Source organism: Pezoporus occidentalis, unplaced genomic scaffold, assembly GCF_034315485.1.
Source record: "Pezoporus occidentalis ecotype Australia unplaced genomic scaffold, CSIRO_AGI_Poc_V1 ctg165, whole genome shotgun sequence".
NCBI classification, from domain to species: domain Eukaryota; kingdom Metazoa; phylum Chordata; class Aves; order Psittaciformes; family Psittacidae; genus Pezoporus; species Pezoporus occidentalis.
This window is the reverse complement of record NW_026913477.1, coordinates 747433-761625: the sequence shown is the minus strand read 5'-3', so window position 1 is coordinate 761625 and position 14193 is coordinate 747433. Positions and strand designations below refer to the sequence as shown.

Sequence of the window (14193 nt, the reverse complement as noted above, 5' to 3'; positions counted from 1 at the left end):
TGAAGCATTTATTGGCTCAAAAAGTAAAATGTCTTGTTTAGAGCACTTAATAAAATTAATCCAGTGTGTATCAGTCTTAACATTCTGAAATCAATGAAATACCAGGAAAAAAAACCTGAAAGGCTTTTTTGGTTTTCTTGGTTTTTTTTGTTCCAGTGACATATTTGGTGTGTACACAGATGAGAGTGGTACGGGACCTCACTGAGAATCTTTCCAGCACAGTTTACCTTACAACTTCAAATGAAAGTCAAATATTCATTACAGGTAATTTAAACTAGTTTTAGTTTGATGTAGTTCTCGTCTTATTTCTTTGAAAAGGATATCTTAATTTTACAACAAAATAATCAATGCATAGCATTGGCTTCCTTGTCAGAAATGATGAAATACCACTGCAAACAGAAAAAAGAAAATTGCATTCTTGTGAGGTATTAATGGGTATATCTTACAAAAAGTACCAAAGTATTATTGGGTTAAGTCATATGTTTACTAATTCTTTCAGACAATTTTAATCCTTTGATAATGTAGCAATGCAAATTACTGCTTCCTTAAAAACATCAACACTTGCAGCTTCTCTGGCTTATACATTTCCTTATCAGAAAAACGAACAAACAAAAAAGAATATAATTGTCCTAAATTTATCTTAGCTCATCTTTTTCACCAAATATTTGGAGAGCTGTTATGTTTCATCTTTCCCAGTGAAAAAGGATGTGGTGCTGTGTGGCACTGAAGGAGCATTCCGTCTGGTAGTCTCTTTTGAATACTACTGCCTGCAGTTAACGGTAGTCTTTATGGTATTGTGATACTGTATGCTAGATACTGCTAGTCAATGTCACAGGCAATGTCATAGACACCATTAATTTAATATGACACTGTTCATTGGTAGAAAGATGTCTTTTGCGTTCTGTAGTCCAGATTTTCTTAATCTGTTTGGTTTTTTTTCTACATAGTGTTCAGGATAATTTCAGGATGAGAACAGATGACAGTAACCTGCTTTGGTTTTGATACTGAATTATTTTTGTTTTAAAAGGGTGGCACAGGGGCCAGCCATACACCAAGGATACCAAAGTAAGAAACTTCATACAGTGGACTAAAACACAAAATGAAGTTGATCAAATGGAGAAAGCTGTCATTGGTGGCTATTATCCTTTTCCACGACCTCCAAATAACTTTTTGAAATACTGTAAAAACAATAAAGGTATCATACCCTCAAATATCTTTAAAGATTTAAAATTATTAAGAAACATGAATTTTTTAAATCAATTTAAACAATTGTAAAACAATTTAAATCAATTTAAACAATTGTAAAAAAATTTCCTTTGAGTCTTGCATTCAGACATTTTGATACTGTATTTGTTCAAATTTATTTTTTTTTTCCAGTTGAATCTGTTTTGAAAGCTATAGGTGAAACAGTGAAAGAGATTGAAGACTTGCATTACAGAGAGCGCAAGCGCATCGCTGTTCAGGGAATAATTAGTGCCATAAGATACATCAGCTGTAGCAATGTGGCTGAAGAAGCCTTAGGAGTGGAACTTGCTCAGGTACAGTGTTTGGGATTAACACTATAGCACTTAAGCAACTATGATCATAACTCGAGTGGAGAATCTTGCATTTGAGTTCATTTGAGAACCTCGTTACATTGTTTCTTGATTAACATTATTTGCTATTTTGAGAGCAACATTCTCAAAAATAGTAATTTAGAACTTTTTAAAAAGCAATGATCTGGTGTTTTCCTGAAAGTGTTATGGCATTCCTCCACAGTTCAGACTCAGAACTGTGTAACTAGAAGTTTCTAGTTTGACTGACTGGATAACCTAATGTAAATTAGAATGTGGAAGAGGCAACTACTGTAACATGCTCACTATCAACTTTTTAGACAGAATTTATCTTATTGATATGATTAGAAAATAATTTCTGCTAGATATAACATGACTTTCACAAAGCAGGGTAAAATGTTCCTTTAAAAGTTATTTTGAAACTTGCGGGTTTTTTAGTTAGAAGCAAAACTTTAAGTGCTTTGAAACTCTTAAACAATTAACTGTTGTTGCAGAAGGATAATTCTCAGTCCCTTGAAAGTTCTGCTGTGTCCAAAGAAGACTCTGTTCACAAGGAAAAAGGCACCAACCTTCAGAATAAAGAAGCTAAGTCTTTTCTGGAGTCACAGTACACTCCTGGTGAAAAACATCATCACCAAGCTCTGCTGTCCCAAAAGAGTTCAGTCAAGAGAAAGATGCCGCACAGGTTAAATACAGATGCACAACAGTAAGCTCTCTTCATAAATATCTAGTAATAATATCTTATAAAAAGTGTTTACAGAAGTTAATTCAGAGCACAGGCCACAGAAAAATATGTAAGAAAGCTCTGAAAGCATAAACAGTTTAAAGGGCAGTTAGGTACTTTTCCTAGCATCAGGTGATGACAATTGCACTGTTAGGGCTACTGAAGTCTTGATTAAAGCAGGTATTTGTGCTGCACAGCTCACTTCTGATTAATACGTGTGCTACTTCGTTATTAATCTCACAGACTTGAAATAAAAGTAGTTAATACTTGAACCAATGTAGTTTAGTAACATAGCCTTGGAACAAGCAACAGTTTAAGTGTTGTGATGAAGTAAGATTCCTCCTTCACTGATAAGGCAAAGTCAGGATCTGGTATACCTGTTCCTTAGTTTCAGACATAACTTACTCTTTTCTGTGCTGCATGTAGTTGTTACTTGCTGTCAGAAAGGCAAACAGATGGTGGTCATGTGCTAAGGTACCTAACAGCTCAAAATACTATGTAATACTATGGCTCTGCTTGTGATGGGATTTAATGAAACTGTATTACATCTAGTCAGACATAGACAAAGGATACCATTCCAATATAAGGAAACAGAATAAGACAAAGTAATTTGCCTGATGCAACAATATCAGACTTGAGTAAAATACCTGCTTGTGTAAGATTGCTCTTTGTCGCAATGTTTGTGCAAAATCTCATACTTAGTATTAAAAGCCTGGTGTATTTTTGACAGATTCAATGCTGCAAAAATCTAGCCAGTCACATTTCAATTTTTGTTTGTTTTTATTGTAGTGGATTTCTCATGCTATAAAGGGGGTATTTTTCTTGAATTTTCACATCCAGAAGTCATAATGTGGGAAGAGGGTGGGTGTTGAAATATTTTGAGAGAAAATGAGATGAATTATAAATAGGATTGAATAAAAACTTGGTGAGCGGAAGTCCTGTCTTGGCAGTGTTACAGCAAGCTTGTTAGTCGATTTCCATTGTGTAAGAAGAATTCCAACATTTGAGTGTCTTAGGTTAGTTCTGCCTGGAAGAAGAACATACATGTTCTTTGCTTGGTGTATTTCCATTTAAATAAACACTGTAAAATAATGGTGAATTTCCTACTTTAAGGAGAAGTGCATCCGTTACTCCTGTATCATCTCACCACTATTTCACACGGTCTGCAAGAAGAAAACTTGGGTAAGTCATATGAAGTTAGTTATATTAAGTAATTGCAATGATGAACAGATACTTGAAATCAAACTTTTACGGGTCAGGAGCCGCTATGGAAGTGAAATGAAAGAAGAGATCAGGGGAATTTCATATTTTCTATTCACTTCCTTTGCACTGATTCTAATTCAAATATATTGGATTATTATATTCTGAAACGCTGGATTGGTTGGTTTTTTTCTAAGTTTATTCAGTGATCGTAGTGAGTTTATATCAACAAGAATGCAGCAAATTAAAAAGGAGTGAGTTTAAGAGCTTATTTTACCATGAGCTGGCTGCAGAGTATCTGTTACATTTTTCTCTGCATGATATCCTAGGTAGTTAGTTAGAGATGGTTACAGGCCAGTTGCTTACCATTAAATAAAAATTTTGTGATTCAAAAAACAAAGTATAACAAAAATCTAGTTTGCTTGATTTAACTGATTGTTGTTACAACAGGGTTGTATGTCCACAGGAAAATACGCATTTGGAATTTCTGTATCTCTTTGGATTCTGGAGTGGTGACATGGCTCCATTCATGCTTTAGTTTTGACTACTGAAGGGTTCTGCTATGAAAGTGTAGCAGCGTCCTGTGCATCTGTGTTTTAGAATCAAATCATAAACCTGTTGGCCATCTGTGATGTTCAGATTTTAGTGAAACATGCTCTTTCCAGGAGGTGCCCAGTAGAGGGCAACAAACACTGGGTTTTTTTGAGTGTAGACACTGGGTTTTGGGTGTAAATCTATAATGAGTCATTGAATCATCATAGAATGATGTAAAATACATTCTTATCTGCTCCATAAAGCAAAGAAATAAGTAGTTCTTGTCCTAAGCTCTTCCAAACTGGTTTACTGAGTGTGGTAGGTCTCATGTTAAGCTGCTGTATTACATGTCTCATGATATGAAACCAGGTACTGGTGCTCACTCATCTGAGCTTGTATGATTTACCACTAGAAATTTGTCAAGGTTTGAACTTATGCTGCGTAGTGTTTGAGGTTAAATAGGTTTTAAATGCATATGCTATAATTTTCTTTTTATAGCTTGGATGAGTTTCAACATGAAGATACTGTGCAAGATAAAAATAGACAGACTCTGTCAGACAGTTCACAGCACTCCACAGGTACGTTGCAAATAGTTGTTATATTAACCTTAGGAGGTTTAAGCTTACTTCTTCTCTTTCGGTCCAAAACAGGCAACAGAGATATCCGTATAACCTTTGTTTGTTGGGACAGTTCTTCTGAGCATCTGGCTGCATCAACCTCTAGGGAGCCACTGTAGCAAAGTATTGTTAATGCTGTTCTGCTCAGTCATGTCCCTGATTTGTTATAAAGGATGGCTGGAAGGACAGCATGGGCTTTATACAAGTTTTAAGTTAGTTTTGTACCTCTGAAGCACTTGGTAGCATCAGACCTTATCTTTTCTGTTCAGCTTTCTTGCTGTAGTGGTCTACATATGATAAAGTTGTCCCAGAGCTTTGTGAGCACCTGATTAAAAAGATAAATACAAGATGTGGGAAAGGGATGAAACATTCTTACTACAAGCCAGTAATAAGAATGGCATTTGGTTTAGGGATTTTTCTAAGTTAATATTTTTAATTTTTTCTCTTTTCCTCTGCAATTGAAGAATAAACTTGTGTTCTATGCAGTTAATTTCTTCCTATCTATTTTGGAGTCTTAATTTGTCAGTTGTCATTATGTGCAGCTTGGTCTGTTTTTTATTTCATGCAAATATTTTGACACGTTTTCCTCTTTTCAAAGCTGACTGAATATACTCTGAGTCATGTAATTTCATCTAAAAGTTTGTCTACTCCTAGCATCTGTCCCAACATTAACATCTGCCAATTTATTTCTGTGTATCACTATATTATGTGTAATGTTGTCCATCCTTCTATTTTTGGCAAGGCAGCAGTTCATTTATTAATGACCACAGTAGGTTGTCCTTGTAGCCTTTTGATGATGATTACTCCATTGTGCTGCTTTAAAGCAGTAGAAATTAGTTAATTTTCCTAAATGCTTAATATATTCAGAGACTGAAGTGATGAGGGAACTTCCAGATTGGAGAAAAAATTGTACAAGTAACTGTTTAAAGTGAAGATTTATTCCAGAGAAAGAGCAGCCTCAGGTGGAATGTTGAGATCTGTTCTTCAGAATTAAGACATCTGTAAGAAACTGATAATTAATTGATTTATTAGTTGTTAGTATTCAGTGAAATTTCTTACTGCTTTTAAAACCAAGAAATCAGATTGAGTGTTTTCACCTGAATTTTAGAGGAATTTCTGCTACCTGTAGTGTTTATTTTATATGCTGTTACTCTCTCTAGAATTGTTGTGGTACAATCAAGATCTCATAAAATGAATGCATGTATGCTGTTTAAAAGGCTGGTTTTCAACAAAAAAAAAAAAAAGAATGGTAATATTACCAGTGAAATACATGCTTAATTTTTTATGTGTCCTAAAGAAATCTTGCATTAGATACTATATTTAGATTCCTTTATTTAGATGCCTGTATCTAAAATACAGATATCTTTAGGTAGTTTTATTCTTAAACTTTTCCACTGATATTTCCTCACTGCATGTGAAACCCTATATAACTTCAGTTGGCTGATATTTTGAGTGTAGACCAAAATAAATTAATCAGTCTCTCATCTAATGTAAGTATGCAATAATTATATGAATATGTTAGTAAATGTAGCTGCTAAACATATGCACATGTTTTTCTCACATAACGTCAGTCCTCCTGGCAGTATTTATTAGTCTTATATAAAACAGTGTTTGTCCAATGCTAGTTTTATCTAAATAACAGTATGTTTATATTCTGCTTAACAAGCCTATTAAGTATGGCATATGTATCAAAGTCAGCACTTTGCTATAGAATCATAGAATTAACTGGGTTGGAAAAGACCTTTGTGACCATCAAGTGCAACCATTACCTCAGGACTGCCAAGACCGTATCACCAAGGGCCTCATCTACACGGTTTTTGAATGCTTCCGTGCTGTGTTCTTTCATATTTTGGAAGTTCAGGACATAGGTGCTATATAAAATGGAGAAGTTTTACTTTGAGCTTCGTAGCATTGTTACCATGGTCCCAGGTAGAGCCCTATTTTTTTAAATACCAGCAAAGGAAACTGCCTTTAGAAGCTATTTATGGGAACATGAGATTTCCCTCCCTCCTCCCTTTATAGCTATGTATAGCGGTGCTGACACTTTGCTCTCCATATCATAGCAGCCTGCATCAAAGTAACACCTTTTTAGCAGTCATTGGGTAGATGTGCAAAAAGAGCTAACAGAGATATCCGAAGCAAATTATTAGTGTCTTTTTAAACATTGAAATTTCATGAGGCAGCAAGCAGTATTGGAATATGGTTCATTCACTGGAATTTTGTTTACTCCAGGTACTATTTTTTGCAAGAGGTACAAAGAAGTAAGAGTGCAGTCTGTGCTATAAGATAACATGAGTAACTGAAGTAGAAATGCACTGACTCAGGTTTACTAGCAAAAGTGTTTGCAAGAATGGAACTTTACAGTAATGGTGTAGGCTGACAATCAAATTAACTTCTAATTTTTTACAAGAAGAAACATCTATTGTATACTATAAATATACAGTAAGTTTAAAAAAAAATCCTTCTGCTGATTGAACTGAGATGAACATAGGGTTCATCTCAGTTCCTTTTTGTGGGAAATCATGTGTTTCAATGTTCACCATCGCCATTTTTATGGTTTTAATTGGTTTAAAGCAGAAAGTAGTCTTTGCTGCCAAGAGGCTGTCTGTAGCTAGAGGAATTCAAACATTTGCTTTATTTTTCTCTAAACTGCAGTCAGATTGTTAAAGATTTCAGCATCATATTGTTTAAATAACCAGTGGTGGCTTTTTTTACTGTGTTCTCCTAATTACACGTTTATGCTAAGTCAATGAGTGTACAAGCAGGACACACAGATTATGGTGCCAATTATATATTGAGGGAGAAAAGTAAAGTTATGATTGAAGTTTTAGAAAGAGAAGGGTTTTTTTTTAATCCACCTACTTATATTCTGAAACTTTTTTTTGTATTTTATTTGCCTAATGTATAATATTACTTCTTCATGCTTGTAGAGAATACTGTAATTCTCTAAGTAAAACGGTGATTAAAATGTTTCTTCATGTAGCAGCTTTCATGTGCCACTTTATCTTATATGATGCATTCCAGTTTTGTGAGAAAAATACTGCTTTATGCAGACCTGAACACACTTTCCATTTCAGCAGCAGTGTCATTTTTCTTTAAATTCATGGTCCTTTGTTGTCTAATTGAATGCAGCAAGACTTCTTCGTTGTTGAATATTCTTGTGTATGTTGTGTCAAGTTTGTGTACTACATTCTGGTTTCTTCCTTTTTGAACATCATAGCAATTATGACACTAAAAGGAAGTAAAAATGCCAGTGTTCTTAGAGAAGGCTATGTGATGAGAAGTTGTTTCACGGAAGATGGAGGAGGTGCAAGGCTGTGCTGGGAATATTTTGAAATGAGCTTTCTGATAAGCTCAAAAAGCAGGGTTTAACACTTTTCTTCAAACTGGAGGTGATGGTTGTATTAACACAGCTGCCATTAACAACCCCATGTTGTTTTATATGTATATATATATATATAGCAAGAAATTGTAAAGGTAGCATAATCTCAGTGTAAACATATAGTTACTGTGCAAGGGATGGAAAAGTTTACCTTCATTTGTACGCATTTTAAACTTGTTTTCATGGTGTTTGTTAAACAAGTTTTGTGCTTGCCAAAAACAAGCCACAGTGATGCTCTTCATATGATGAAATGCATTTTTACTACTAGTCTAGCCTCTAAGGTTACCAGTTTGTCCATGTTCCAAACCTAATTTGATTTGTTGTGTTGTAAGTTTTGAACATTCTGCCATGTCTTCATAATTGAAAAGTTCTAATGAAAATATTTCTTATCTAGCAGAGAAGCAATATGATTCTATGGCCTATAGGCAACTAAATATTTTCTCTGTTTTTAATAGACCAAGAAGGAATGAGTGATACACTTGAAACTGAAGAGGCTGGAAGAGCTTGTGGTTTGTGGCAGAGTGACCTGTGGGCACAAGTGAAAGACAAGTTAATGAAATATTTGCATCACAGCACAATTTTCCCAGAAAGCATACCACGTAAATTTGATTATGTGCACAGAGACTTGCTTATGCAACAGTACAACCTTCATGCAGCAGTGCACCAGCCAAAAGAAACCAGAACACATAAAAATATCAGTGACTTTAAAAGTGCTAGTGGCCTTGGGTATTATGAAGTGACAGTCCTGGGTAGGTATCTGGTAGCTCAGCCTCTAAAAATGGTTAAGCAAAAGCAATATGAGCTCTTAACTCTTTGCTTCGTTCACTTGAGAATGACTTGAAGGTTTGTCAGAAACTGAATGGATTTCTCAAAATTAGTCAGTTGATTCTGAGCATTTCCTGAATTTTAAAAAGATTGACATTTTAGATTTCTGTTAAGAGTCATGACTTAGTACCAGAAAGCTGTAATTCTCATTGAAAATACCTTTAAATGAAATGACTGAATATCTTATTTCTAGTATCTGTTTTCATATAGTTTATATTTTTCATGGTTTATGTGTATCACTTGAAGAATGTGTGTAGTCCTTAAGCTGTTATTACAGTTAGAGGTAGAGGTAGATCCTGCTCACTAGTTCAACCAGTCTGACATAATCAAGTAAATTATTCAATTGTACTTGATTGTCAGCTGGCTTTCCTGCTGGAGAGGTATTCAACAGAAGCAAGTTAGTGTTCTTAAAGGGAGAAGGACAATTATAAATGCTTCTTTTGAGCCTTATTCTCAGTGAGTTGTTTTTTGAATTGTTTTTGTTGTTTTTTTTTTTGAGTACTGTTGCTCCTAAAGTGCCTGTATTTCATGCTGGAAAATGATTGGCTGTATTTCAGCTGTATTCCCCAACTGCTCTCAGGAGCTTCTGTTTAGCACAGAGTGTCGGTTGACTGATCTTTGTTTGTTAAAATATAAATATGCAAGTTGATGTGTAGCTCTTAACATTACTGTGGGATATTAATCTGTTTGATACTTTTTTCACATTAAGAGAAAGAAATTGCCTAGCATAACAATGCTCATGTGAAGTTCCCATAATTTAGAAGTTTCCATTATTTGCTAAGGGAGATTTGCAGAGAAGGTGTTTGAATATTTACAATCATTAGAATCCCGAGGCTTGCAATTTGCAATATAATATTCAAGATGAAAGTAGCACAAGTACTGCCCCACATACTGCATAGATACACTGGTTGGAAAATTAATTTCTCTACCCTTGTAGCAGTGATAAAGTTAAAAGGGAGTGTGAAATGGCTTCCAATGTTGGTTTAATGTTTTCTAAGCTAACAACAGTTAGCTTTAAATCACAGTATGTTATAACTTCATATCAATTTGAATGTGCTTCTGTATGAATATATATACACATATATCTTGAAATGCATTTTCAGACATCAGTTATCTCTTAATGGTAAAAGAACAAAGTGCATGAAGTTGCTAATGTGCTGAAGAACTTAATTTTTTTTTTCAACAGGTATAAACCACGATGTAGCAATAGATGTTGCATTTCTTCCACTGTTTTGTCCTGATGATCCCCACTTATTTCAACTAGAAGACATTCAAAATGATACGTTACTGTCTTGTATGAGTTGCATCTCTGAAAGTCAGCAGACAGCCAGTAGCAATGGAAGACTTCCTGGCATGTTTCCACTTTCAGGTGAGTCTGGCTTTCACTGACATTACTCATGTTTAGTTTCTTCTTTTATCTTTGAGTAAAAGAGTTAATCCTCTATAGAAATCTCTGCTGTAAGTCAGGCACGTTCATATCTTCAGTGGAAGATGCATGAATTCTATGTGGCCACCTTCAGTAAATAGATGTAATACTGAACTTCCAAGGCAGTTTTTACCAGAGCTTTTCTCATATTCTGAAGATAGTATTTTACTAACTCCTAAGTGACCTAGATAGTATTTGCAGTTACTTGTTGATGCAAAATTATGCTGAGATAGAAGCCAGGATGTGTGGCTGAGTATGTGAATATTTGGCTTGATCTGCTTTGAAATAGAGTGGAATAACAGTCACTCAGCCAATCCATTTCATTGATGTCCCTTTGAACATTTACTTTAATGAAACCTAAAGCACCTGTAAATGGAAGTGTTTGCCTGCTATTGAATTATTTGCCTTCAGATTATGTTTCTAATTACCAGCACCTCACAACAAATATGGTGAACACTGTTAATGTGTATCATACTGTAAAATGATGTGTAATTATCATATTTTCCTGCATGGTTATATAGACAGACTTGATTTTATTTAAATGCATCTTTACCTTTCCTTGAATAATACTATGGGACCTGAGAATCGCTAATGGTTAAGGAATGTCTGTTTCAGCCTTCCTGTATCCAAGTTCTGGATCCGTGTTATTTCTAGGAATTAAATTTACTAGTAAAATTCTGCCAAAAAAACAAAACCCAAACCCCAGTAAGCCAGCATTTAATAGTTAGAATGAGGTTTTTCACTGAAAGAAGGTTGAACATACACACATTACTGCATGGAAAACAATGTCAATCCAGTATACCTTTTTACTGTATGTATATTAAAACACCTTTTCTTAACTTCTAGATGAAATTGTAAAAGCAGCGATGGATCTAGATGGCAAACATGTTGTCTGCATCCTGGACATCTGTCACTTGGGTGGTGATAAGGTGGAAGTCTTTCTAAGCAAAATCTACAAGACAGTGGAACCCAATGTGATGGATGCAGTGTAATTTAATAACTTATTTTTCAAATTTATCTTGCTCAAAAAGAGGGAAATAAAATTGCTGTAACTTGAATATACCCTCTATATATTGCACTTTCCTAGAACTAGCAGACACAAATGTAAAATTATGTTTCTTACAGCAGTTGTAATGGACATCTGTGTAGCTGAGAAGGAGACCTCTTGAAACAGATTACACAATGTCTTGGTCACTTATGTTCAAGAAGGGTGAATGGACAATACAGTGAATTTATCTTTTGATACCATGATACAGTATGATTGCCATCTCTCTCTGCCTTTGCGCATACGTACACAGGAAATGTATGTATCAGGTTGAGAACTGAAAAGAGGGGCAGGCTTTCCCAATTAAAGGCAATGTTTGCAAAAGAATTAACAGGCTGTGATAAAAATTCAGGCTGGAAATTAGAATAATTTTGAGGATTAGAACTGTTACGTTCTGTAGTGATCTTTTAGTGACAATCTTGAAGCTTACTGTGTTTTGAGAAAACAATTAAATACCATGGTGCCTTCAGTACTTAGGTCTGGGCTTTTGGTGATCCAAAAACCATTTTCAGTTCTTCTTACCTGAACAAGGTCAACTGCTGGGTTTTTTTGTATGGCTGCTTTTGTATATACATTTTTGGGTAGTAAGTGTAAAAAACCAAAGTGTTTTAACATATTTTATTTATTAATTAAAAAAATTATTAAATATTTAAAAAAAAAAGAAACTTTATTAGTGGAAGTTGCTTCTAGCTTTGCAAGAGCAAAACTGACTTTAAGGAGTGCTTAGCATGGCAGGATCCCGTTTGTCACATGATTGGGGATTTTTCTGTTGATCAGTACTATCGTCTTTCTTTGTAGTAATAGCTGTGTTCTGAATACATGAAGGAGCTCAGCAGCTGTGAGAAGCTGCTACTACTGCAAGAGCAAGAGACTCTGTAAAATTCTGACAACTTTTTGCCTGTATGCTAAATAGCAGCTGGCTCCTGCTGAGTTCAAAACTAAGTCCCCCTTTTTCCTCCCATGTGAAACAGCCTCAAATCATTTACACAACTGAATCCCTAAGAACTTAAGCAGGAGCTAAAACACACTGCTATTTGACAACTTGTCCATGTGAAATGCTGGTCTCAGTTCCATTCTTTGAGAAGAAATGATTGCATTATGGAAGCTTGCCAATTAAATTTTAGCATTATTGACCAAACCCCACAGTGTTGATTTACAGGAACATTATTTTGTGGGAAACTTCTAGGCATGTGTTAGCAGCCTGTTGGTAATTGAGGAATATCTCTTTCAAGTAGTTCACTTGTCTGCCCTGGGGACAGTGGACTTTGTCTTCAAGTACTTAAATTCTGTACCTTGACTTCAGTTAATGGTAATTGAAGGAGAAACATTTCTGCTTATTATAGTACAAGTTCATATCTTTAGATAAGAAGGGAAAATCTTAACATTCTAAGGAAATATGTAAAATTACCCTGTCTGTTGTGGTTTACAGTTTAAAAATATATTAATGGAAAAAGTTTAACTTGAGTTGTACAGGGTTTAAAAGTTAAATGTGACTATGTATTGTATGTTTATATTTTGTATGGATCATACAGTATTAATTCTAGAGCAATGTTTGTCAACCCATGCCTTTCAGAGTACCTTGTAACCTTGCCACAGGAGGCAAAGTGAAAATATACCACCACAAGAGCAGGATGAATGGTGCTTGCATTACGTTATTGTGTATTTTTGTGTCTTGGGGTATGTGACAATTAAGACGCCATTGCTCTAGAGAGAGGGATTAGCACCAGCACTTCGTATACCAAACTGAGCCACACTGACTGTGTCAGCAAGTATTTTTTTATTTAGATATACTTCAGGTCGAAGTCTGATTTTAATGAAACCATTATTTCTAGAAGCAGTTTTTTAAATATTTATCTTTGTATGAAAAGACAGAGGTGGCTGGCACTGTCACAGAGTGCCACTTTATTCTCTTGTCTTAGCCACTCCACCCCATGCAGTAGAAATGCACCAAAGGGTGTTTGCCACCTTGCACTGCTTACTACACTTTAAACGTATAGCATTAATCGTTTCATCCTACGTGTTAGGAATTCCTAACTCTAAAAGAAATACCAGAATGGTGTGGAGTGTGTGTAATGCACACGTAAGACTTTAAAGAATGTAATTTTATTTTACGGAAGTGTCATTTGAAATTTTTCATGGCAAAAGCTGGGAAGGAGAGAGATTTAATCTTGCAGAATGAAGTGCCAATGTGAAATACACAGGCTCTCTGTGTCTAGCTAGAGAATATTCAATGCCTGTAGTAGACCCAGAATTTCAATACTCTGGGTCATTCTACAGCAGCACTTACCCCATCCCTTACGTCACACTGAACTTACTATGCCAAGTTCAGTTTCTGAAGTCTTGCAGTGTTTAATATATGGCTCCACCACTGTCTCCCTCCTCCCTGCCAAACCAGCACTGTAGCACTGGGGCAAAGGTCCCGTCTGCAAAGAAAGTACTTGCTGTTTTATTTCAGGTGGTGTTTATTGACACAAGTACAAAACCAAAGTATTTTTCATGCTGGGTCTGTCAAAGCATGTTGATTTTGCCGTGTTAAGCCAACATACAGATTCTTACTCCTGCAGAATGCCATAGGAATCATCCTTCTTGCTGTGTATTGCCACTGCTGAGGGTAAAATACAAGAGCACATTCCCTAACTGTAGAATTCGTACCCAACCGAAGAACTGTACCGTAAAATCTTAAATTTCCATGTTTCTTATGTTTCCAGCACTAATTTCAAGGAAAAACAGGGGAAGATAAACTCTGTAGCTAATGGTACTTTTATGTGTATAAAACTTTGTAAGTGTTAGATCTTAGCGGTAAGATCATTTTTTTAATTAATGTGATGTAGAACTAGTGCAACATTGAAAACTTGGAGAATATAAGTAAATAAATATATGTAAACAA

At 35.2% G+C, this 14193-nt stretch overlaps 1 protein-coding gene across 1 annotated transcript in view; it reads left to right on the top strand.

Moving 5' to 3' along the window:
• Positions 1–14193, top strand: part of RADX (RPA1 related single stranded DNA binding protein, X-linked) — a 23153-nt gene extending 8960 nt beyond the window's left edge. The window contains exons 7-15 of the mRNA XM_062613298.1: positions 157–264; positions 1028–1195; positions 1378–1538; positions 2048–2259; positions 3391–3459; positions 4510–4589; positions 8466–8759; positions 10022–10204; positions 11108–14193. Coding sequence (XP_062469282.1) covers positions 157–264; positions 1028–1195; positions 1378–1538; positions 2048–2259; positions 3391–3459; positions 4510–4589; positions 8466–8759; positions 10022–10204; positions 11108–11253 — 1421 coding nt within the window. The 3' untranslated portion in view covers positions 11254–14193. The remainder of the gene's footprint in view (positions 1–156; positions 265–1027; positions 1196–1377; positions 1539–2047; positions 2260–3390; positions 3460–4509; positions 4590–8465; positions 8760–10021; positions 10205–11107) is intronic.